At 50.0% G+C, this 23,760-nt stretch overlaps 1 protein-coding gene across 8 annotated transcripts in view; it reads left to right on the forward strand.

The window, feature by feature from the left end:
• flncb (filamin C, gamma b (actin binding protein 280)) overlaps nucleotides 1-23,760 on the forward strand; it is a 255,684-nt gene that overhangs the window by 17,374 nt on the left and 214,550 nt on the right. For all 8 annotated transcript variants that reach the window (XM_079263235.1, XM_079263240.1, XM_079263237.1 and 5 more), the window contains exons 2-3: nucleotides 18,524-18,772; nucleotides 18,886-18,983. In XM_079263235.1, coding sequence (XP_079119361.1) covers nucleotides 18,524-18,772; nucleotides 18,886-18,983 — 347 coding nt within the window. The remainder of the gene's footprint in view (nucleotides 1-18,523; nucleotides 18,773-18,885; nucleotides 18,984-23,760) is intronic.

Genomic DNA, 23,760 nt, shown 5'->3' on the forward strand with positions numbered 1-23,760 from the left:
ACTGTCGGTACCGTTCACGACTTGCTTCCGGGTCTGTCGGCACCGTTCCCGACTTGTGTCCGTGTCTGTCTGTACCGTTGCCGACTTGTGTCCGTGTCTGTCTGTACTGTTCCCACCTTGTTTCCAGGTCTGTCGGTACCTTTCCTACCTTGTTTCCTGGTCTTTCGGTATCGTTCCCACCTTGTTTCCAAGTCTGTCGGTACCGTACCCAACTTCTTTCCAAGTCTGTGGGTACCGTTCCCACCTTGTTTTCCAAGTCTGTCGGTACCGTTCCCAGCTTGTTTCCAAGACTGTCGGTACCGTTCACGACTTGCTTCCGGGTCTGTCGGTACCGTTCCCACCTTGTTTCCAGGTCTGTCGGTACCGTTACCACCTTGTTTCCAGGTCTGTCGGTATCGTTCCCGACTTCTTTCCGGGTCTGTCGGTACCGTTCCCGACTTCTTTCCGGGTCTGTCTGTACCGTTCCCGGCTTGTGGCCGGGTCTGTCAGTACCGTTCCCAGATTGTTTCCTGGTCTGTCGGTACTGTTCCCGACTTGTTTCCGGGTCTGTCGGTACCGTTCCCGACTTGTTTCCGGGTCTGTCGGTACCGTTTCAGCTTATTTCCGGGTCTTTTGGTACCGTTCCCGCCTTGTGTCCAGGTCTGTCGGTACCGTTCCCAGCTTGTATCCGGGTCTGTCGATACCGTTCCCACCTTGTTTCCAAGTCTGTCTGTACCGTTCCCGACTTGTTTCTGGGACTGTCGGTACCGTTCCCGACTTGTTTCCGGGTCTTTTTATACCGTTCCCGACTTTTTTCCGGGTCTGTCGGTACAGTTCCCGACTTGTTTCAGGGTCTGTCGCTACCTTTCCTGACTTTTTTCTGGTTCTGTCGGTACCGTTTGAGCTTGTTTCCGGGTCTTTTCGTACCGTTCCCGCCTTGTGTCCGGGTCTGTCGGTACCGTTCCCGACTTGTTTCCGGGTCTATCGGTACCGTTCCCACCTTGTTTCCCAGTATGTCGGTACCATTCCCGACTTGTTTCCGGGTCTGTCGGTACCGTTTCTGCTTGTTTCCGGGTCTTTTGGTACCGTTCCCGCCTTGTGTCCGGGTCTGTCGGTACCGTTCCCGACTTGTGTCCGGGTCTATCGGTACCGTTCCCACCTTGTTTCCAGGTCTGTCTTTACCGTTCCCACCTTGTTTCCAAGACTGTCGGTACCGTTCCCGACTTGTTTCCAGGTCTGTCGGTACCGTTCAAACCTTATTTCCGGGTCTGTCGGTACCGTTCCCGCCTTGTGTCCGGGTCTGTCGGTACCGTTCCCGACTTGTGTCCGGGTCTATCGGTACCGTTCCCACCTTGTTTCCAGGTCTGTCTTTACCGTTCCCACCTTGTTTCCAAGACTGTCGGTACCGTTCCCGACTTGTTTCCAGGTCTGTCGGTACCTTTCCTACCTTGTTTCCTGGTCTTTCGGTATCGTTCCCACCTTGTTTCCAGGTCTGTCGGTACCGTACCCAACTTGTTTCCAAGTCTGTCGGTACCGTACCCAACTTGTTACCAAGTCTGTCGGTACCGTTCCCACCTTGTTTCTAAGATTGTCGGTACCGTTCCCACCTTGTTTCCAGGTCTGTCGGTATTGTTCCCGCATTGTGTTCGGGTCTGTCGGTACCGTACCCAACTTGTTTCCAAGTCTGTCGGTACCGTACCCAACTTGTTACCAAGTCTGTCGGTACCGTTCCCACCTTGTTTCTAAGTTTGTCGGTACCGTTCCCACCTTGTTTCTAGGTCTGTCGGTACAGTTCCCGACTTTTTTCCGGGTTTGTCGTTCCCGTTCCCGACTCGTTTCCGGGTCTGTCGGTACCGTTCCCAGCTTGTTTCCGGGTCTGTCTGTTCCGTTCCGGACTCTCTTCCGGGTCTGTCGGTACCGTTCCCGACTTGTGTCCGTGTCTGTCTGTACCGTTCCCGACTTGTGTCCGTGTCTGTCTGTACTGTTCCCACCTTGTTTCCAAGTCTGTCGGTACCGTTTCAGCTTGTTTCCGGGTCTTTTGGTACCGTTCCCGCCTTGTGTCCGAGTCTATCGGTACCGTTCCCACCTTGTTTCCTGGTCTGTCGGTACCGTACTGGACTTGTGCCCATGACTGTCTGCACCGTTCCCACCTTATTTCCAAGTCTGTCGGTACCGTTTCAGCTTGTTTCCGGGTCTTTTGGTACCGTTCCCGCCTTGTGTCCGAGTCTTTTGGTACCGTTTCCGACTTGTGTCCGGGTCTATCGGTACCGTTCCCACCTAGTTTCCAAGTCTGTCGGTACCGTTCCCAGCTTGTTTCCAAGTCTGTCGGTACCGTTCCCACCTTGTTTCCAGGTCTGTCGGTACCGTTCCCACCTTGTTTCCAGGTCTGTCGGTACCGTTCCCGGCTTGTGGCCGGATTTGTCATTCAAGTTCCCGACTTGTGTCCGTGTCTGTCGGTATCGTTCCCGACTTCTTTCCGGGTCTGTCGGTACCGTTCCCGACTTCTTTCCGGGTCTGTCGGTACCGTTCCCGACTTCTTTCCGGGTCTGTCGGTACCGTTCCCGGCTTGTGGCCGGGTCTGTCAGTACCGTTCCCGGCTTGTGGCCGGGTCTGTCAGTACCGTTCCCAGATTGTTTCCAGGTCTGTCGGTACCGTTCCCGACTTGTTTCCGGGTCTGTCGGTACCGTTCCCGGCTTCTTTCCGGGTCTGTCGGTACCGTTCCCGGCTTGTGGCCGGGTCTGTCAGTACCGTTCCCGGCTTGTGGCCGGGTCTGTCAGTACCGTTCCCAGATTGTTTCCAGGTCTGTCGGTACCGTTCCCGACTTGTTTCCGGGTCTGTCGGTACCGTTCCCGACTTGTTTCCGGGTCTGTCGGTACCGTTTCAGCTTATTTCCGGGTCTTTTGGTACCGTTCCCACCTTGTGTCCAGGTCTGTCGGTACCGTTCCCAGCTTGTGTCCGGGTCTGTCGGTACCGTTCCCACCTTGTTTCCAAGTCTGTCGGTACCGTTCCCGACTTGTGTCCTGATTTGTTGGTACCGTTCCCGACTTGTTTCCGGGTCTTTTTATACCGTTCCCAACTTTTTTCCGGGTCTGTCGGTACAGTTCCCGACTTGTTTCAGGGTCTTTCGGTACCGTTTCAGCTTATTTCCGGGTCTTTTGGTACCGTTCCCGCCTTGTGTCCAGGTCTGTCGGTACCGTTCCCAGCTTGTGTCCGTGTCTGTCTGTACTGTTCCCACCTTGTTTCCAAGTCTGTCGGTACCGTTTCAGCTTGTTTCCGGGTCTTTTGGTACCGTTCCCGCCTTGTGTCCGAGTCTATCGGTACCGTTCCCACCTTGTTTCCTGGTCTGTCGGTACCGTACTGGACTTGTGCCCATGACTGTCTGCACCGTTCCCACCTTATTTCCAAGTCTGTCGGTACCGTTTCAGCTTGTTTCCGGGTCTTTTGGTACCGTTCCCGCCTTGTGTCCGAGTCTTTTGGTACCGTTTCCGACTTGTGTCCGGGTCTATTGGTACCGTTCCCACCTAGTTTCCAAGTCTGTCGGTACCGTTCCCAGCTTGTTTCCAAGTCTGTCGGTACCGTTCCCACCTTGTTTCCAGGTCTGTCGGTACCGTTCCCACCTTGTTTCCAGGTCTGTCGGTACCGTTCCCGGCTTGTGGCCGGATTTGTCATTCAAGTTCCCGACTTGTGTCCGTGTCTGTCGGTATCGTTCCCGACTTCTTTCCGGGTCTGTCGGTACCGTTCCCGACTTCTTTCCGGGTCTGTCGGTACCGTTCCCGGCTTGTGGCCGGGTCTGTCAGTACCGTTCCCAGATTGTTTCCAGGTCTGTCGGTACCGTTCCCGACTTGTTTCCGGGTCTGTCGGTACCGTTCCCGGCTTCTTTCCGGGTCTGTCGGTACCGTTCCCGGCTTGTGGCCGGGTCTGTCAGTACCGTTCCCGGCTTGTGGCCGGGTCTGTCAGTACCGTTCCCAGATTGTTTCCAGGTCTGTCGGTACCGTTCCCGACTTGTTTCCGGGTCTGTCGGTACCGTTCCCGACTTGTTTCCGGGTCTGTCGGTACCGTTTCAGCTTATTTCCGGGTCTTTTGGTACCGTTCCCGCCTTGTGTCCAGGTCTGTCGGTACCGTTCCCAGCTTGTGTCCGGGTCTGTCGGTACCGTTCCCACCTTGTTTCCAAGTCTGTCGGTACCGTTCCCGACTTGTGTCCTGATTTGTTGGTACCGTTCCCGACTTGTTTTCGGGTCTTTTTATACCGTTCCCAACTTTTTTCCGGGTCTGTCGGTACAGTTCCCGACTTGTTTCAGGGTCTGTCGCTACCTTGCCTGACTTTTTTCTGGTTCTGTCGGTACCGTTTCAGCTTGTTTCCGGGTCTTTTCGTACCGTTCCCGCCTTGTGTCCGGGTCTGTCGGTACCGTTCCCGCCTTGTGTCCGGGTCTATCGGTACTGTTCCCGACTTGTTTCCGGGTCTATCGGTACCGTTCCCACCTTGTTTCCAAGTCTGTCGGTACCGTTCCCGACTTGTTTCCGGGTCCGTCGGTACCGTTTCTGCTTGTTTCCGGGTCTTTTGGTACGGTTCCCGCCTTGTGTCCGGGTCTGTCGGTACCGTTCCCGCCTTGTGTCCGAGTCTTTTGGTACCGTTTCCGACTTGTGTCCGGGTCTATCGGTACCGTTCCCACCTAGTTTCCAAGTCTGTCGGTACCGTTCCCAGCTTGTTTCCAAGTCTGTCGGTACCGTTCCCACCTTGTTTCCAGGTCTGTCGGTACCGTTCCCGGCTTGTGGCCGGATTTGTCATTCAAGTTCCCGACTTGTGTCCGTGTCTGTCGGTATCGTTCCCGACTTCTTTCCGGGTCTGTCGGTACCGTTCCCGACTTCTTTCCGGGTCTGTCGGTACCGTTCCCGGCTTGTGGCCGGGTCTGTCAGTACCGTTCCCGGCTAGTGGCCGGGTCTGTCAGTACCGTTCCCGACTTGTTTCCGGGTCTGTCGGTACCGTTCCCGGCTTCTTTCCGGGTCTGTCGGTACCGTTCCCGGCTTGTGGCCGGGTCTGTCGGTACCGTTCCCGGCTTGTGGCCGGGTCTGTCAGTACCGTTCCCGGATTGTTTCCAGGTCTGTCGGTACCGTTCCCGACTTGTTTCCGGGTCTGTCGGTACCGTTCCCGACTTGTTTCCGGGTCTGTCGGTACCGTTTCAGCTTATTTCCGGGTCTTTTGGTACCGTTCCCGCCTTGTTTCCAGGTCTGTCGGTACCGTTCCCAGCTTGTGTCCGGGTCTGTCGGTACCGTTCCCACCTATTTTCCAAGTCTGTCGGTACCGTTCCCGACTTGTGTCCTGATTTGTTGGTACCGTTCCCGACTTGTTTCCGGGTCTTTTTATACCGTTCCCAACTTTTTTCCGGGTCTGTCGGTACAGTTCCCGACTTGTTTCAGGGTCTGTCGCTACCTTTCCTGACTTTTTTCTGGTTCTGTCGGTACCGTTTCAGCTTGTTTCCGGGTCTTTTCGTACCGTTCCCGCCTTGTGTCCGGGTCTGTCGGTACCGTTCCCGCCTTGTGTCCGGGTCTATCGGTACCGTTCCCGACTTGTTTCCGGGTCTATCGGTACCGTTCCCACCTTGTTTCCAAGTCTGTCGGTACCGTTCCCGACTTGTTTCCGGGTCTGTCGGTACCGTTTCTGCTTGTTTCCGGGTCTTTTGGTACCGTTCCCGCCTTGTGTCCGGGTCTGTCGGTACCGTTCCCGACTTGTGTCCGGGTCTATCGGTACCGTTCCCACCTTGTTTCCAGGTCTGTCTGTACCGTTCCCACCTTGTTTCCTGGTCTGTCGGTATTGTTCCCGCATTGTGTTCGGGTCTGTCGGTACCGTTCAAACCTTATTTCCGGGTCTGTCGGTACCGTTCCCAGCTTGTTTCTAGGTCTGTCGGTACAGTTCCCGACTTTTTTCCGGGTTTGTCGTTCCCGTTCCCGACTTGTTTCCGGGTCTGTCGGTACCGTTCCCAGTTGTTTCCGGGTCTGTCTGTTCCGTTCCGGACTCTCTTCCGGGTCTGTCGGCACCGTTCCCGACTTATGTCCGTGTCTATCTGTACCGTTCCCGACTTGTGTCCGTGTCTGTCTGTACTGTTCCCACCTTGTTTCCAAGTCTGTCGGTACCATTTCAGCTTGTTTCCGAGTCTATCGGTACCGTTCCCACCTTGTTTCCTGGTCTGTCGGTACCGTACTGGACTTGTGTCCATGACTGTCTGCACCGTTCCCACCTTGTTTCCAAGTCTGTCGGTACCGTTTCAGCTTGTTTCCGGGTCTTTTGGTACCGTTCCCGCCTTGTGTCCGAGTCTTTTGGTACCGTTTCCGACTTGTGTCCGGGTCTATCGGTACCGTTCCCACCTCGTTTCCGGGTCTGTCGGTACCTTTCCCACCTTGTTTCCGGGTCTGTCGGTATCGTTCCCACCTTGTTTCCAGGTCTGTCGGTACCGTTCCCGACTTGTTTCAGGGTCTGTCGCTACCTTTCCTGACTTTTTTCTGGTTCTGTCGGTACCGTTTCAGCTTGTTTCCGGGTCTTTTCGTACCGTTCCCGCCTTGTGTCCGGGTCTGTCGGTACCGTTCCCGACTTGTTTCCGGGTCTATCGGTACCGTTCCCAGCTTGTTTCCAAGTCTGTCGGTACCATTCCCACGTTGTTTCCAAGTCTGTCGGTACCGTTCCCACCTCGTTTCTAGGTCTGTCGGTACCGTTCCCAGCTTGTTTCCGGGTCTGTTGGTACTGTTCCCGCCTTGTGTACGGGTCTGTCCGTACCGTTCCCGCCTTGTTTCCGGATCTGTCGCTACCGTTCCCGACTTGTTTCCGGGTCTGTCTGTACCGTTTCAGCTTGTTTCCGGGTCTTTTGGTACCGTTCCCGCCTTGTGTCCGGGTCTGTCCGTACCGTTCCCGACTTTTTTCCGGGTTTGTCGTTCCCGTTCCCGACTTGTTTCCGGGTCTGTCGGTACCGTTCCCAGCTTTTTTCCGGGTCTGTCTGTACCGTTCCTGACTTGTTTCCGGGTCTGTCGGTACCGTTTCAGCTTGTTTCCGGGTCTTTTGTTTACCGTTCCCAGCTTGTTTCCGGGTCTGTCTGTACCGTGCCCGACTCTCTTCCGGGTCTGTCGGCACCGTTCCCGACTTGTGTCCATGTCTATCTGTACCGTTCCCGACTTGTGTCCGTGTCTGTCTGTACTGTTCCCACCTTGTTTCCAGGTCTGTCGGTACCTTTCCTACCTTGTTTCCTGGTCTTTCGGTATCGTTCCCACCTTGTTTCCAGGTCTGTCGGTACCGTACCCAACTTGTTTCCAAGTCTGTCGGTACCGTACCCAACTTGTTTCCAAGTCTGTCGGTACCGTTCCCACCTTGTTTCCAAGTTTGTCGGTACCGTTCCCATCTTGTTTCCAGGTGTGTCGGTATTGTTCCCGCCTTGTGTTCGGGTCTGTCTGTACCGTTCAAACCTTATTTCCGGGTCTGTCGGTACCGTTCCCAGCTTGTTTCTAGGTCTGTCGGTACCGTTCCCGACTTTTTTCCGGGTTTGTCGTTCCCGTTCCCGACTTGTTTCCGGGTCTGTCGGTACCGTTCCCAGCTTGTTTCCGGGTCTGTCTGTTCCGTTCCGGACTCTCTTCCGGGTCTGTCGGCACCGTTCCCGACTTGTGTCCGTGCCTGTCTGTACCGTTCCCGACTTGTGTCCGTGTCTGTCTGTACTGTTCCCACCTTGTTTCCAAGTCTGTCGGTACCGTTTCAGCTTGTTTCCGAGTCTTTTGGTACCGTTCCCGCCTTGTGTCCGAGTCTATCGGTACCGTTCCCACCTTGTTTCCTGGTCTGTCGGTACCGTACTGGACTTGTGTCCATGACTGTCTGAACCGTTCCCACCTTGTTTCCAAGTCTGTCGGTACCGTTTCAGCTTGTTTCCGGGTCTTTTGGTACCGTTCCCGCCTTGTGTCCGAGTCTTTTGGTACCGTTTCCGACTTGTGTCCGGGTCTATCGGTACCGTTCCCACCTTGTTTCCAAGTCTGTCGGTACCGTTCCCAGCTTGTTTCCAAGACTGTCGGTACCGTTCCCGACTTGTGTCCGGATTTGTCATTCAAGTTCCCGACTTGTGTCCGTGTCTGTCGGTACCGTTCCCACCTTGTTTCCAGGTCTGTCGGTACCGTTCCCACCTTGTTTCCGGGTCTGTCGGTACCGTTCCCACCTTGTTTCCGGGTCTGTCGGTATCGTTCCCGACTTCTTTCCGGGTCTGTCGGTACCGTTCCCGGCTTCTTTCCGGGTCTGTCGGTACCGTTCCCGACTTGTTTCCGGGTCTGTCGGTACCGTTCCCGACTTGTTTCCAAGTCTGTCGGTACCGTTTCAGCTTATTTCCGGGTCTTTTGGTACCGTTCCCGCCTTGTGTCCAGGTCTGTCGGTACCGTTCCCAGCTTGTGTCCGGGTCTGTCGGTACCGTTCCCGACTTGTGTCCGTGTCTGTCTGTACTGTTCCCACCTTGTTTCCAAGTCTGTCGGTACCGTTTCAGCTTGTTTCCGGGTCTGTCGGTACCGTTCCCACCTTGTTTCCGGGTCTGTCGGTATCGTTCCCGACTTCTTTCCGGGTCTGTCGGTACCGTTCCCGGCTTCTTTCCGGGTCTGTCGGTACCGTTCCCGACTTGTGGCCGGGTCTGTCAGTACCGTTCCCAGATTGTTTCCAGGTCTGTCGGTACCGTTCCCGACTTGTTTCCGGGTCTGTCGGTACCGTTCCCGACTTGTTTCCGGGTCTGTCGGTACCGTTTCAGCTTATTTCCGGGTCTTTTGGTACCGTTCCCGCCTTGTGTCCAGGTCTGTCGGTACCGTTCCCAGCTTGTGTCCGGGTCTGTCGGTACCGTTCCCGACTTGTGTCCGTGTCTGTCTGTACTGTTCCCACCTTGTTTCCAAGTCTGTCGGTACCGTTTCAGCTTGTTTCCGGGTCTTTTGGTACCGTTCCCACCTTGTGTCCGAGTCTTTTGGTACCGTTTCCGACTTTTGTCCGGGTCTGTCGGTACCGTACTGGACTTGTGTCCATGACTGTCTGCACCGTTCCCACCTTGTTACCAAGTCTGTCGGTACCGTTTCAGCTTGTTTCTGGGTCTTTTGGTACCGTTCCCGCCTTGTGTCCGAGTCTTTTGGTACCGTTTCCGACTTGTGTCCGGGTCTAACGGTACCGTTCCCACCTTGTTTCCAAGTCTGTCGGTACCGTTCCCAGCTTGTTTCCAAGACTGTCGGTACCGTTCCCGACTTGTGTCCGGATTTGTCATACAAGTTCCCGACTTGTGTCCGTGTCTGTCGGTACCGTTCCCACCTTGTTTCCAGGTCTGTCGGTACCGTTCCCACCTTGTTTCCAGGTCTGTCGGTACCGTTCCCACCTTGTTTCCGGGTCTGTCGATATCGTTCCCGGCTTCTTTCCGGGTCTGTCGGTACCGTTCCCGGCTTCTTTCCGGGTCTGTCGGTACCGTTCCCGGCTTGTGGCCGGGTCTGTCAGTACCGTTCCCAGATGGTTTCCAGGTCTGTCGGTACCGTTCCCTACTTGTTTCCGGGTCTGTCGGTACCGTTCCCGACTTGTTTCCGGGTCTGTCGGTACCGTTTCAGCTAATTTCCGGGTCTTTTGGTACCGTTCCCGCCTTGTGTCCAGGTCTGTCGGTACCGTTCCCAGCTTGTGTCCGGGTCTGTCGGTACCGTTCCCACCTTGTTTCCAAGTCTGTCGGTACCGTTCCCGACTTGTGTCCGGATTTGTTGGTACCGTTCCCAGCTTGTTTCCGGGTCTGTCTGTACCGTTCCCTATTTGTTTCTGGGACTGTCGGTACCGTTCCCGACTTGTTTCCGGGTCTTTTTATACCGTTCCCAACTTTTTTCCGGGTCTGTCGGTACAGTTCCCGACTTGTTTCCGGGTCTTTTGGTACCGTTCCCGCCTTGTGTCCGGGTCTGTCGGTACTGTTCCAGACTTGTTTCTTGGTCTGTCGTACCGTTCCCAGCTTGTTTTCGGGTCTGTCGGAATCGTTCCCGCCTTGTGTTCGGGTCTGTCGGAATCGTTCCCGCCTTGTGTTCGGGTCTGTCGGTACCGTTCAAACCTTATTTCCGGGTCTGTCGGTACCGTTCCCAGCTTGTTTCTTGGTCTGTCGGTACCTTTCCCGACTTGTTTCTCTGTCTGTCGGTACCGTTCCCGACTTGTTTCCGGGTCTGTCGGTATCGTTCCCGACTTGTTTCCGGGTCTGTCGGTATCGTTCCCGACTTGTTTCCGGGCCTGTCGGTATCGTTCCCGACTTGTGTCCGGGCCTGTCGCTACCGTTCCCGACTTCTTTCCGGGTCTGTCGGTACCGTTCCCGACTTGTGTCCGGGTCTGTCGGTACCGTTCCCGACTTGTGTCCGTGTCTGTCTGTACTGTTTCAGCTTGTTTCCGGGTCTGTCGGTACCGTTCCCACCTTGTTTCCGGGTCTGTCGGTATCGTTCCCGACTTCTTTCCGGGTCTGTCGGTACCGTTCCCGGCTTCTTTCCGGGTCTGTCGGTACCGTTCCCGGCTTGTGGCCGGGTCTGTCAGTACCGTTCCCAGATTTTTTCCAGGTCTGTCGGTACCGTTCCCGACTTGTTTCCGGGTCTGTCGGTACCGTTCCCGACTTGTTTCCGGGTCTGTCGGTACCGTTTCAGCTTATTTCCGGGTCTTTTGTTACCGTTCCCGCCTTGTGTCCAGGTCTGTCGGTACCGTTCCCAGCTTGTGTCCGGGTCTGTCAGTACCGTTCCCGACTTGTGTCCGTGTCTGTCTGTACTGTTCCCACCTTGTTTCCAAGTCTGTCGCTACCGTTTCAGCTTGTTTCCGGGTCTTTTGGTACCGTTCCCGCCTTGTGTCCGAGTCTATCGGTACCGTTCCCACCTTGTTTCCTGGTCTGTCGGTACCGTACTGGACTTGTGTCCATGACTGTCTGCACCGTTCCCACCTTGTTACCAAGTCTGTCGGTACCGTTTCAGCTTGTTTCCGGGTCTTTTGGTACCGTTCCCGCCTTGTGTCCGAGTCTTTTGGTACCGTTTCCGACTTGTGTCCGGGTCTATCGGTACCGTTCCCACCTTGTTTCCAAGTCTGTCGGTACCGTTCCCAGCTTGTTTCCATGACTGTCGGTACCGTTCCCGACTTGTGTCCGGATTTGTCATTCAAGTTCCCGACTTGTGTCCGTGTCTGTCGGTACCGTTCCCACCTTGTTTCCAGGTCTGTCGGTACCGTTCCCACCTTGTTTCCAGGTCTGTCGGTACCGTTCCCACCTTGTTTCCGGGTCTGTCGGTATCGTTCCCGACTTCTTTCCGGGTCTGTCGGTACCGTTCCCGGCTTCTTTCCGGGTCTGTCGGTACCGTTCCCGGCTTGTGGCCGGGTCTGTCAGTACCGTTCCCAGATTGTTTCCAGGTCTGTCGGTACCGTTCCCGACTTGTTTCCGGGTCTGTCGGTACCGTTCCCGACTTGTTTCCGGGTCTGTCGGTACCATTTCAGCTTATTTCCGGGTCTTTTGGTACCGTTCCCGCCTTGTGTCCAGGTCTGTCGGTACCGTTCCCAGCTTGTGTCCGGGTCTGTCGGTACCGTTCCCACCTTGTTTCCAAGTCTGTCGGTACCGTTCCCGACTTGTGTCCGGATTTGTTGGTACCGTTCCCAGCTTGTTTCCGGGTCTGTCTGTACCGTTCCCTATTTGTTTCTGGGACTGTCGGTACCGTTCCCGACTTGTTTCCGGGTCTTTTTATACCGTTCCCAACTTTTTTCCGGGTCTGTCGGTACAGTTCCCGACTTGTTTCCGGGTCTTTTGGTACCGTTCCCGCCTTGTGTCCGGGTCTGTCGGTACCGTTCCCGACTTGTTTCTAGGTCTGTCGTACCGTTCCCAGCTTGTTTTCGGGTCTGTCGGTACCGTTCAAACCTTATTTCCGGGTCTGTCGGTACCGTTCCTAGCTTGTTTCTCTGTCTGTCGGTACCGTTCCCGACTTGTTTCCGGGTCTGTCGGTATCGTTCCCGACTTGTTTCCGGGTCTGTCGGTATCGTTCCCGACTTGTTTCCGGGCCTGTCGGTATCGTTCCCGACTTGTTTCCGGGCCTGTCGCTACCGTTCCCGACTTGTGTCCGGGTCTGTCGGTACCGTTCCCGACTTGTGTCCGGGTCTGTCGGTACCGTTCCCGACTTGTGTCCGGGTCTGTCGGTACCGTTCCCGACTTGTGTCCGGGTCTGTCGGTACCGTTCCCGACTTGTGTCCGGGTCTGTCGGTACCGTTCCCAGCTTGTTTTCGGGTCTGTCGGTATCGTTCCCGCCTTGTGTTCGGGTCTGTCGGTACCGTTCAAACCTTATTTCCGGGTCTGTCTGTACCGTTCCCAGCTTGTTTCTTGGTCTGTCTGTACCGTTCCCGACTTGTTTCCGAGTCTGTCGGTACCGTTCCCGACTTGTTTCCGGGTCTGTCGGTACCGTTCAAATCTTATTTCCGGGTCTGTCGGTAACGTTCCCAGCTTTTTTTCGGGTCTGTCGGTATCGTTCCCGCCTTGTGTTCGGGTCTGTCGGTACCGTTCAAACCTTATTTCCGGGTTTGTCGGTACCGTTCCCAGCTTGTTTCTAGGTCTGTCGGTACCGTTCCTGACTTTTTTCCGGGTTTGTCGTTCCCGTTCCCGACTTGTTTCCGGGTCTGTCGGTACCGTTCCCAGCTTGTTTCCGGGTCTGTCTGTACCGTTCCGGACTCTCTTCCGGGTCTGTCGGTACCGTTCCCGACTTGTTTCCGTGTCTGTCTGTACTGTTCCCACCTTGTTTCTAGGTCTGTTGGTACCATTCCCGCCTTGTTTACATGTCTGTCGGTACCGTTCCCGCCTTGTTTCCAAGTCTGTCGGTACCGTTCCAGCCTTGTGTCCGGGTCTTTCAGTACCGTTCCCAGCATGTTTCCGGGTCTGTCGGTACTGTTCCCACTTTTTTTCCAAGTCTGTCGGTACCGTTCCCGACTTGCTTCCGAGTTTGTCGGTACCGTTCCCGACTTGTTTCCGGGTCTGTCGGTACCGTTCCCAGCTTGTGTCCGGGTCTGTCGGTACCGTTCCCGACTTTTGTCCGGGTCTGTCGCTACCGTTCCCACTTTGTTTCCAAGTCTGTCGGTACCGTTCCCAGCTTGTTTCCGGGTCTGTCGGTACCGTTCCCGACTTGTGTCCGGGTTTGTCGGTACCGTTCCCGACTTATTTCCGGGTCTGTCGGTACCGTTCCCACCTTGGTGAAGTCTTCCCTGGGTGTAGACGGGTTCATGCTGCTATGACTGGGATTTTTTTCTTTGAGTTTTGACGAACTCTGGAACACCTCAGCTTTTCCAAACTTGCTCTGGTTAAAAACCAAACCTCATTCGAGTGTTTTCTGCTTGTAAGTGTGTGTGTGTGTGTGTGTGTGTGTGTGTAATAGTTACCATGTGCTGCAGCAGTCAGCACTCAGGAATGTTCAGCTGAAGCCAGACCCCCCCCCCCCCCCCCCCCGCCACCGCTGCCAGTTGCAGAGCGGTTGCTGATTTTAATGTCTGAATGCTGCTCAGTCTGGTTAGTTAGCTTAGTATTTAGTTAGCTGCTGGTTAGTTTAACTTGTTTGGATTCGGGTTAGTTTTAAATCCAACTCATGTAAAAGTAAAATGTCAGCGCCCACGATCAGAGCTGGAATGTGGAGCAGGAAGTAAATCCTCCCTGATTGAACAGGTCTGATGTCATAGGGCAGAGGTCAGAGGTCAGGAGACGGTGGTCTGAATCCTCCGTCCTGACCTCTGACCTCTGCAGACATAAGATTAGTTTCTGGTGAAATGCTGCAGCCGCAAAGCTTCTTCATTTGCATGTAAACAAACAAACAAACATCCTGATGCAGTTTGTCAGGTACCCCCCCCCCCCCCCAGCCCAGAGGTCTGCTGACTGTCACACTTTAACATTCAGTCTGACTCGAAACAACAAAGACTCAGTTCACTGTCCCCCGCCCCCCCATCGGAGCACATGACCTGAGCATCAGCTGTCATCACAGTTGCTGTGGCGACAGCTGGATGGTGACGGCTCGACTGTGTGAGCAGATCTGGAACTGAAAAGGTCTGATGATCAGCTCATTGATTAGTGATAGATTTATGCTTATTCAATGCACATTCAATACAGTCTAGTTCCACTCCAGTTCCAGTCCAGTTTCAGTCCTAGTCCAGTTCCAGTCTAGTCAGAGTCTAGTTATAGTCCAGTTCCAGTCCAGTTCCAGTCCAGTTATAGTCCAGTTACAGTCCAGTTACAGTCTAGTTACAGTCTAGTTACAGTCCAGTTACAGTCCAGTTACAGTCTAGTTACAGTCTAGTTACAGTCCAGTTACAGTCTAGTTACAGTCAAGTTACAGTCCAGTTACAGTCTAGTTACAGTCTAGTTACAGTCAAGTTACAGTCTAGTTACAGTCTAGTTACAGTCCAGTTAGTCTAGTTACAGTCTAGTTACAGTCCAGTTACAGTCCAGTTACAGTCTAGTTACAGTCTAGTTACAGTCCAGTTACAGTCTAGTTACAGTCCAGTTACAGTCTAGTTACAGTCTAGTTACAGTCCAGTTACAGTCCAGTTACAGTCTAGTTACAGTCTAGTTACAGTCCAGTTACAGTCTAGTTACAGTCCAGTTACAGTCTAGTTACAGTCTAGTTACAGTCCAGTTACAGTCTAGTTACAGTCTAGTTACAGTCCAGTTAGTCTAGTTACAGTCAAGTTACAGTCCAGTTAGTCTAGTTACAGTCCAGTTACAGTCTAGTTACAGTCCACTTACAGTCTAGTTACAGTCCAATTACAGTCCAGTTACAGTCTAGTTACAGTCCACTTACAGTCTAGTTATAGTCTAGTTACAGTCCAGTTACAGTCCACTTACAGTATACTTACAGTCCAGTTACAGTCCAGTTACAGGCTAGTTACAGTCCAGTTACAGTCCAATTACAGTCCAGTTACAGTCCACTTACAGTCCAATTACAGTCCAGTTACAGTCTAGTTACAGTCCAGTTACAGTCTAGTTACAGTCCACTTACAGTCTAGTTATAGTCTAGTTACAGTCCACTTACAGTATACTTACAGTCCAGTTACAGGCTAGTTACAGTCCAGTTACAGTCTAGTTACAGTCCACTTACAGTCCAATTACAGTCCAGTTACAGTCTAGTTACAGTCCAATTACAGTCCAATTACAGTCCAGTTACAGTCTAGTTACAGTCCACTTACAGTCCAGTTACAGTCCAGTTGCAGTCCAGTTACAGTCTAGTTACAGTCCACTTACAGTCCAATTACAGTCCAGTTACAGTCTAGTCAGAGTCCAAAGGACCAGACCCACTTGGAAGTCCAGACCCGCTTTGCAGACCAGACCCACTTGGAGAACTAGACAAACTTGGAGAACTAGACCCGCTTGGAAGTCCAGACCCACTTGGAAGTCCAGACACGCTTGGAAGTCCAGACACGCTTGGAGAATCTGACCCACTCTGAGGACCAGAACCGCTGGGAGGACCAGACCCAGTGGCGTTCTGGCAAGACGAGGGTCTGACTGGAGTAACGACGCCATATTCTACATGTTCTTCTCTCATCAGTAGTATCACAGGGTATCGTGTAGTATCAGATGGTAACGTGTAGTATCACATGGTAACGTGTACTATCACATGATGACGTGTAGTATCACATGGTAACATGTAGTATCACATGGTAACATGTAGTATCACATGGTATCCAGTAGTATCACATGGTAACATGTAGTATCACATGGTATCGAGTAGTATCACATGGTAACGTGTAGTATCACATGGTAACGTGTAGTATCACATGGTAACGTGTAATATCACATGGTAACGTGTAGTATCACATGGTATTGAGTAGTATCACATGGTAACATGTAGTATCACATGGTATCAAGTAGTATCACATGGTAACATGTAGTATCACATGGTATCGCGTAGTATCACAGGGTATCGAGTAGTATCACATGATAACGTGTAGTATCACATGGTATCGAGTAGTATCACATGGTAACGTGTAGTATCACATGGTAACGTGTAGTATCACATGGTAACATGTAGTATCACATGGTATCCAGTAGTATCACATGGTAACATGTAGTATCACATGGTATTGAGTAGTATCACAGGGTATCAAGTAGTATCACAGGGTATCAAGTAGTATCACATGGTAACGTGTAGTATCGCATGGTAAAGTGTCGTATCGCATGGTAACGTGTAGTATCGCATGGTAACGTGTAGTATCGCATGGTAACGTGTAGTATCACATGGTAACGGGTAGTATCACATGGTCACGTGTAGTATCGCATGGTAACGTGTAGTATCACATGGTATTGCATCACATCTGTCTGTCTGTCAGTCAATGGTGGGACTCAAATAAAAAATTAATCTAATTGATTCCAGGCCCGCTGATCTGAATCAGCTGATTAACGGGTTGCTAAGGTGACAATTCTCCAGTCATCCAACTGGTCCGGTCAACCGACTGGTCAAGTAATCCCACTGGTCATGGTTTTGCTGGTCTGGCTGAAGAGGCGAAATGGAGCTGGATGAGGTTCTCGGGGATCAGATTTAGATCCAGATGATTCTGAACTTCTGGAAGTTTCTGTTTTCAGGTGTGGGAGGTGTTCAGGTGTCAGTCGGAAATGTCAGCGTTCTAACCAGAGCTGTGATGTCACAGCTTCCTGATTAGACGATCCATCAGAAACGGGTCTCGGGACCCATCACATATACTCTTTGTGCCCTGGAGAGTCAACCTGTGTCGCCGCCATATTGGATGGGTCTCTGCCATATTAGATTGATCTCTGCCATATTGGATGGGTCAGCACCATATTGGATGGGTCACCGCCATATTGGATGGGTCTCCCCCATATTGGATGAGTCTCCACCATATTGGATGGGTCGCCGCCTCATTGGATGGGTCTCAACCATATTTGATGGATTTCCACCATATTGGATGATTCTCCACCATATTGGATGGGTTGCCGGCATATTAGATTGATCTCCGCCATATTGGATGGGTCTCCACCAAGTTGGATGGGTCGCCGCCTCATTGGATGGATAACCGCCATATTGGATGGGTCTCCACCATATTGGATGGGTCTCCACCATATTGGATGGATCGCCGCCATATTGGATGGGTCTCTGCTTTCGAGTCTTGCTGCAGAATCAACGTAGTTTCCCCACAAAACTGTTCTCTGTGGAACAACGCGTATATATTACAAACAGACAAAACACTTTTCTACATAACTGGTTGATAAATAATGTTAACACAGTGAATAATCTACTAAATGATAAATTTTACTCCTATGAGTTTTTTTTTTTTTAATTTTCAGGACTTGTTGTAAACGTGAAAAGGAAGAACTGATTTAATTCTGGTGGTGATCCAGATCACCGTTTGGATCAAGGAACTTTTCAAAGGCCTTGGCGGAGGTTTACGCTCTCCGAGTGTTTTTCTGGGAAACTTCTGAATTTCACAGGTTTGATACAATAGTTTATTTTCAGACTTTGTACAACTGCATCTCTATACGACAAATTAATAAATGTAAATAAAAGAAAGCGTCAACCATAGTCAAGAGAAAAAGGCAACTATTCCTGTCTTTTGTTCAGCATAGGGTTGCAATAACTTGCGAATTATTGAAAGCAGATCGTGTGGAGTTATATTTTACAAGGTTGAATAATAATTTATTTGACCAGATATAAATAGATAAATCCAATATCTCTGTCCTTTGTAACAAACCAAACTGTGAGAAAAATCAGGTCAAACTTGGTGAAGTTATTGTTGTGGTTGGACCTCCACCTTACAGATAAATGCATTGGAGGCGCATGGAGACCCATCCAAGATGGCGGCGCGATGAGACGTCAGCTCTATAGGCAGCGTGATACAATGTATATTATGTCTATGCTCAGGACAAATTGACAAAGTGAACAGACTGTGACCCCGATGGAGGGACGAAACGGACACCGTCCTCCCTCTGATCTCTGAGCATGTGCAGGTGTTTCCTGTTGGAGGTGACCTCATTGGGCTTGCCGCTGCATGACATCATCCTGCTGCTTCTGGAAGAAACTTTTCCGCAGCGAGAAGAAAAATAAAACTAGCTGGAAAATTCAGATCCGCAGCAGGAAAACAGGAAACCGGGTTGGAAAAGGTTGGAAAACAGAAGTTCCACCTGGTTCCTGTTTCCTAAAAACCTGGAGTCTGGTTCCAAGACTGGACCCAACATGATCCAGTTCCAGGACTGGTTCCAGCATAGATAAGTTCCAGAACTGGTTCCAGGATAGACCAGTTCCAGGACTGGTTCCAGCACGGTCTGGTTCTGGGACTGGTTCCTTCAAAGTCCAGTTCAGGGACTGGTTCCAGCATAGACCGGTTCAGGGACTGGTTGCTGCATGGTTCAGTTCTGGGACTCTGGACCAGAACTGAGTCTAGGTTTTGTGTTCCCTGTATGGGATCAGAAAGGGGATCCAGACCTGGACCAGAAAGAGCTGGGTTTCAGGTTTCTGGTTTCTCTGGTTCAAACAGAAACAGGAAGTGATGTCAGACGTGCTCCGAAGACATGGGGACTTCCTGTTTTCTGTCTTTGTTCTCCAGACTCCAAAGCCATCGTGGACGGGAACCTGAAGCTGATTCTGGGTCTCATCTGGACCCTGATCCTGCATTACTCCATCTCCATGCCCATGTGGGAGGATGAGGATGATGAAGATGCCAAGAAGCTGACCCCCAAACAGCGTCTGCTGGGCTGGATCCAGAACAAGGTGCCCCAGCTCCCCATCACCAACTTCCACCGGGACTGGAGGGACGGCAAGGCACTGGGAGCTCTGGTGGACAACTGTGCCCCCGGTACGTAAATCTGACCCAGGTCCAGGTGGGTCGGGCTCTGGTTCCGGTTCTGGTCCAGGCCAGACTGGTCTCCGCCCCCAACTGACAGAATGACGTGTCTGTGCTGCCTTCAGGTCTCTGTCCAGACTGGGAAACCTGGGATCCAAGCCAGCCGGTGGAAAATGCCCGAGAGGCCATGCAGCAAGCCGATGATTGGCTGGGCGTTCCCCAGGTAACGCCTCCACCTGTCTACGCACACACACACACACACACACACACACACACACACACACACACACACACACACACACACACACACAGCTGTTAAAGACTGAAAGGCTTCTAGAATATCCTGTTTCTGGAAGATTCTCCAACCAGAAGATTAACTGGTAAGGGTGTCATTGTTGGGCAGAAAGTAGGATCCACCAAAGGCTTGGTTTTTCCAGCAAGGATGGACCACGACTCAACAAGTCCAAACTCCACCAGAGGAGGTCAAAAGATAGTTCTTCAGGTGTGAACAGAATGGATGCATGTGCTGAATGAAAACAATCAGGAACAGACGCGTGTCACTCTGTGATGGATAGCCTACCCTTTGGGTCAGGAGGGTGTAAGAGTTTCCCTGCTGCAACACACTTCCTGGTTCCTGGTTCCTGCATACAGGTTCATGGTTTCTGGATAATGGTTCACGGTTTCTGGATAATGGTTCCTGGTTTCTGGATAATGATTCATGGTTTCTGGATAATGGTTCCTGGCTTCTGGATAATGGTTCATGGTTTCTGGATACTGGCCGCTGGTTTATGGATAATGATTCATGGTTTCTGGATAATGGTTCCTGGTTTCTGGATAATGATTCATGGTTTCTTGATAATGGTTCCTGGTTTCTGGATAATGGTTCCTGGTTTCTGGACAATGGTTCCCGGTTTCTGGACAATGGTTCACGGTTTCTGGATGATGGTTCACGGTTTCTGGATAATGATTCATGGTTTCTGGATAATGGTTCCTGGTTTCTGGATAATGATTCATGGTTTCTGGATAATGGTTCCTGGTTTCTGGATAATGATTCATGGTTTCTGGATTACGGTTCATGGTTTCTTGATAATGGTTCATGGTTTCTTGATAATGGTTCATGGTTTCTGGATAATGGTTCATGGTTTCTGGATAATGGTTCATTGTTTCTCGATAATGGTTCATGGTTTCTGGATAACGCTTCATGGTTTCTGGATAACGGTTCATGGTTTCTGGATAACGGTTCATGGTTTCTGGATAATGGTCCCTGGTTTCTGGATAATGGTTCCTGGTTTCTGGATAATGGTTCCCAGTTCCTGGATAATGGTTCCAGGTTTCTGGATAATGATTCATGGTTTCTTGATAATGGTTCATGGTTTCTGGATAATGGTTCGTGGTTTCTGGATAATGGTTCCTGGTTTCTTGATAATGGTTCATGGTTTCTTGATAATGGTTCCTGGTTTCTGGATAATGGTTCACGTTTTCTGGATAATGGTTCCTGGTTTCTTGATAATGGTTCCTGGTTTCTGGATAATGGTTCATGGTTTCTGGATAATGGTTCCTGGTTTCTGGATAACGGTTCCTGGTTTCTGGATAATGGTTCATGGTTTCTGGATAATGGTCCCTGGTTTCTGGATAATGGTTCCTGGTTTCTGGATAATGGTTCCCGGTTCCCGTAAAATGGTTCATGGTTTCTGGATAATGGTCCATGGTTTCTGGATAATGGTTCCTGGTTTCTGGATAATGGTTCCTGGTTTCTGGATAATGATTCATGGTTTCTTGATAATGGTTCGTGGTTTCTGGATAATGGTTCGTGGTTTCTGGTTAATGGTTCCTGGTTTCTGGATAATGATTCATGGTTTCTGGATTACGGTTCATGGTTTCTTGATAATGGTTCATGGTTTCTTGATAATGGTTCATGGTTTCTGGATAATGGTTCCCGGTTCCTGGTTAATGGTTAATGGTTTCTGGATAATGGTTAATGGTTTCTGGGTAATGGTTAATGGTATCTGGATAATGGTTCACGGTTTCTGGATAATGTTTCACGGTTTCTGGATAATGGTTCATTGTTTCTGGATAATGGTTCCTGGTTTCTGGATAACGCTTCATGGTTTCTGGATAACGGTTCATGGTTTCTGGATAACGGTTCATGGTTTCTGGATAACGGTTCATGGTTTCTTGATAATGGTTCGTGGTTTCTTGATAATGGTTCATGGTTTCTTGATAATGGTTCACGTTTTCTGGATAATGGTTCCTGGTTTCTTGATAATGGTTCCTGGTTTCTGGATAACGGTTAATGGTTTCTGGATAATGATTCCTGGTTTCTGGATAACGGTTCATGGTTTCTGGATAATGGTTAATGGTTTCTGGATAATGGTTAATGGTTTCTGGGTAATGGTTAATTGTATCTGGATAATGGTTCACGGTTTCTGGATAATGGTTCACGGTTTCTGGATAATGGTTTATGGTTTATGGATAATGGTTCCTGGTTTCTGGATAAAGGTTCATGGTTTCTGGATAATGGTTCCCAGTTCCTGGATAATGGTTCCAGGTTTCTGGATAATGATTCATGGTTTCTTGATAATGGTTCATGGTTTCTGGATAATGGTTCGTGGTTTCTGGATAATGGTTCCTGGTTTCTTGATAATGGTTCATGGTTTCTTGATAATGGTTCCTGGTTTCTGGATAATGGTTCACGTTTTCTGGATAATGGTTCCTGGTTTCTTGATAATGGTTCCTGGTTTCTGGATAATGGTTCATGGTTTCTGGATAATGGTTCCTGGTTTCTTGATAATGGTTCGTGGTTTCTTGATAATGGTTCATGGTTTCTTGATAATGGTTCACGTTTTCTGGATAATGGTTCCTGGTTTCTTGATAATGGTTCCTGGTTTCTGGATAACGGTTAATGGTTTCTGGATAATGATTCCTGGTTTCTGGATAACGGTTCATGGTTTCTGGATAATGGTTAATGGTTTCTGGATAATGGTTAATGGTTTCTGGGTAATGGTTAATGGTATCTGGATAATGGTTCACGGTTTCTGGATAATGGTTCACGGTTTCTGGATAATGGTTTATGGTTTATGGATAATGGTTCCTGGTTTCTGGATAAAGGTTCATGGTTTCTGGATAATGGTTCACGGTTTCTGGATAATGGTTCACGGTTTCTGGATAATGGTTCATGGTTTCTGGATACTGGCCGCTGGTTTCTGGATAATGGTTCCTGGTTTCTGGATAATGATTCATGGTTTCTGGATTACGGTTCATGGTTTCTTGATAATGGTTCATGGTTTCTTGATAATGGTTCATGGTTTCTGGATAATGGTTCGTGGTTTCTGGATAATGGTTCGTGGTTTCTTGATAATGGTTCATGGTTTCTGGATAATGGTTCGTGGTTTCTGGATAATGGTTCCTGGTTTCTGGATAATGATTCATGGTTTCTGGATTACGGTTCATGGTTTCTTGATAATGGTTCATGGTTTCTTGATAATGGTTCATGGTTTCTGGATAATGGTTCATGGTTTCTGGATAATGGTTCATTGTTTCTGGATAATGGTTCCTGGTTTCTGGATAACGCTTCATGGTTTCTGGATAACGGTTCATGGTTTCTGGATAACGGTTCATGGTTTCTGGATAATGGTCCCTGGTTTCTGGACAATGGTTCCCGGTTTCTGGACAATGGTTCACGGTTTCTGGATGATGGTTCACGGTTTCTGGATAATGATTCATGGTTTCTGGATAATGGTTCCTGGTTTCTGGATAATGATTCATGGTTTCTGGATAATGGTTCCTGGTTTCTGGATAATGATTCATGGTTTCTGGATTACGGTTCATGGTTTCTTGATAATGGTTCATGGTTTCTTGATAATGGTTCATGGTTTCTGGATAATGGTTCATGGTTTCTGGATAATGGTTCATTGTTTCTCGATAATGGTTCATGGTTTCTGGATAACGCTTCATGGTTTCTGGATAACGGTTCATGGTTTCTGGATAACGGTTCATGGTTTCTGGATAATGGTTCATGGTTTCTGGATAACGGTTCATGGTTTCTTGATAATGGTTCGTGGTTTCTTGATAATGGTTCATGGTTTCTTGATAATGGTTCACGTTTTCTGGATAATGGTTCCTGGTTTCTTGATAATGGTTCCTGGTTTCTGGATAACGGTTAATGGTTTCTGGATAATGATTCCTGGTTTCTGGATAACGGTTCATGGTTTCTGGATAATGGTTAATGGTTTCTGGATAATGGTTAATGGTTTCTGGGTAATGGTTAATTGTATCTGGATAATGGTTCACGGTTTCTGGATAATGGTTCACGGTTTCTGGATAATGGTTTATGGTTTATGGATAATGGTTCCTGGTTTCTGGATAAAGGTTCATGGTTTCTGGATAATGGTTCATGGTTTCTGGATAATGGTCCCTGGTTTCTGGACAATGGTTCCCGGTTTCTGGACAATGGTTCACGGTTTCTGGATGATGGTTCACGGTTTCTGGATAATGATTCATGGTTTCTGGATAATGGTTCCTGGTTTCTGGATAACGGTTCATGGTTTCTGGATAACGGTTCATGGTTTCTGGATAATGGTCCCTGGTTTCTGGACAATGGTTCCCGGTTTCTGGACAATGGTTCACGGTTTCTGGATGATGGTTCACGGTTTCTGGATAATGATTCATGGTTTCTGGATAATGGTTCCTGGTTTCTGGATAATGATTCATGGTTTCTGGATAATGGTTCCTGGTTTCTGGATAATGATTCATGGTTTCTGGATTACGGTTCATGGTTTCTTGATAATGGTTCATGGTTTCTTGATAATGGTTCATGGTTTCTGGATAATGGTTCATGGTTTCTGGATAATGGTTCATTGTTTCTGGATAATGGTTAATGGTTTCTGGGTAATGGTTAATGGTATCTGGATAATGGTTCACGGTTTCTGGATAATGGTTCACGGTTTCTGGATAATGGTTTATGGTTTATGGATAATGGTTCCTGGTTTCTGGATAAAGGT

The sequence above is a fragment of the Telmatherina bonti genome, assembly GCF_933228915.1.
Source record: "Telmatherina bonti genome assembly, chromosome: 23".
Classification (NCBI taxonomy): domain Eukaryota; kingdom Metazoa; phylum Chordata; class Actinopteri; order Atheriniformes; family Telmatherinidae; genus Telmatherina; species Telmatherina bonti.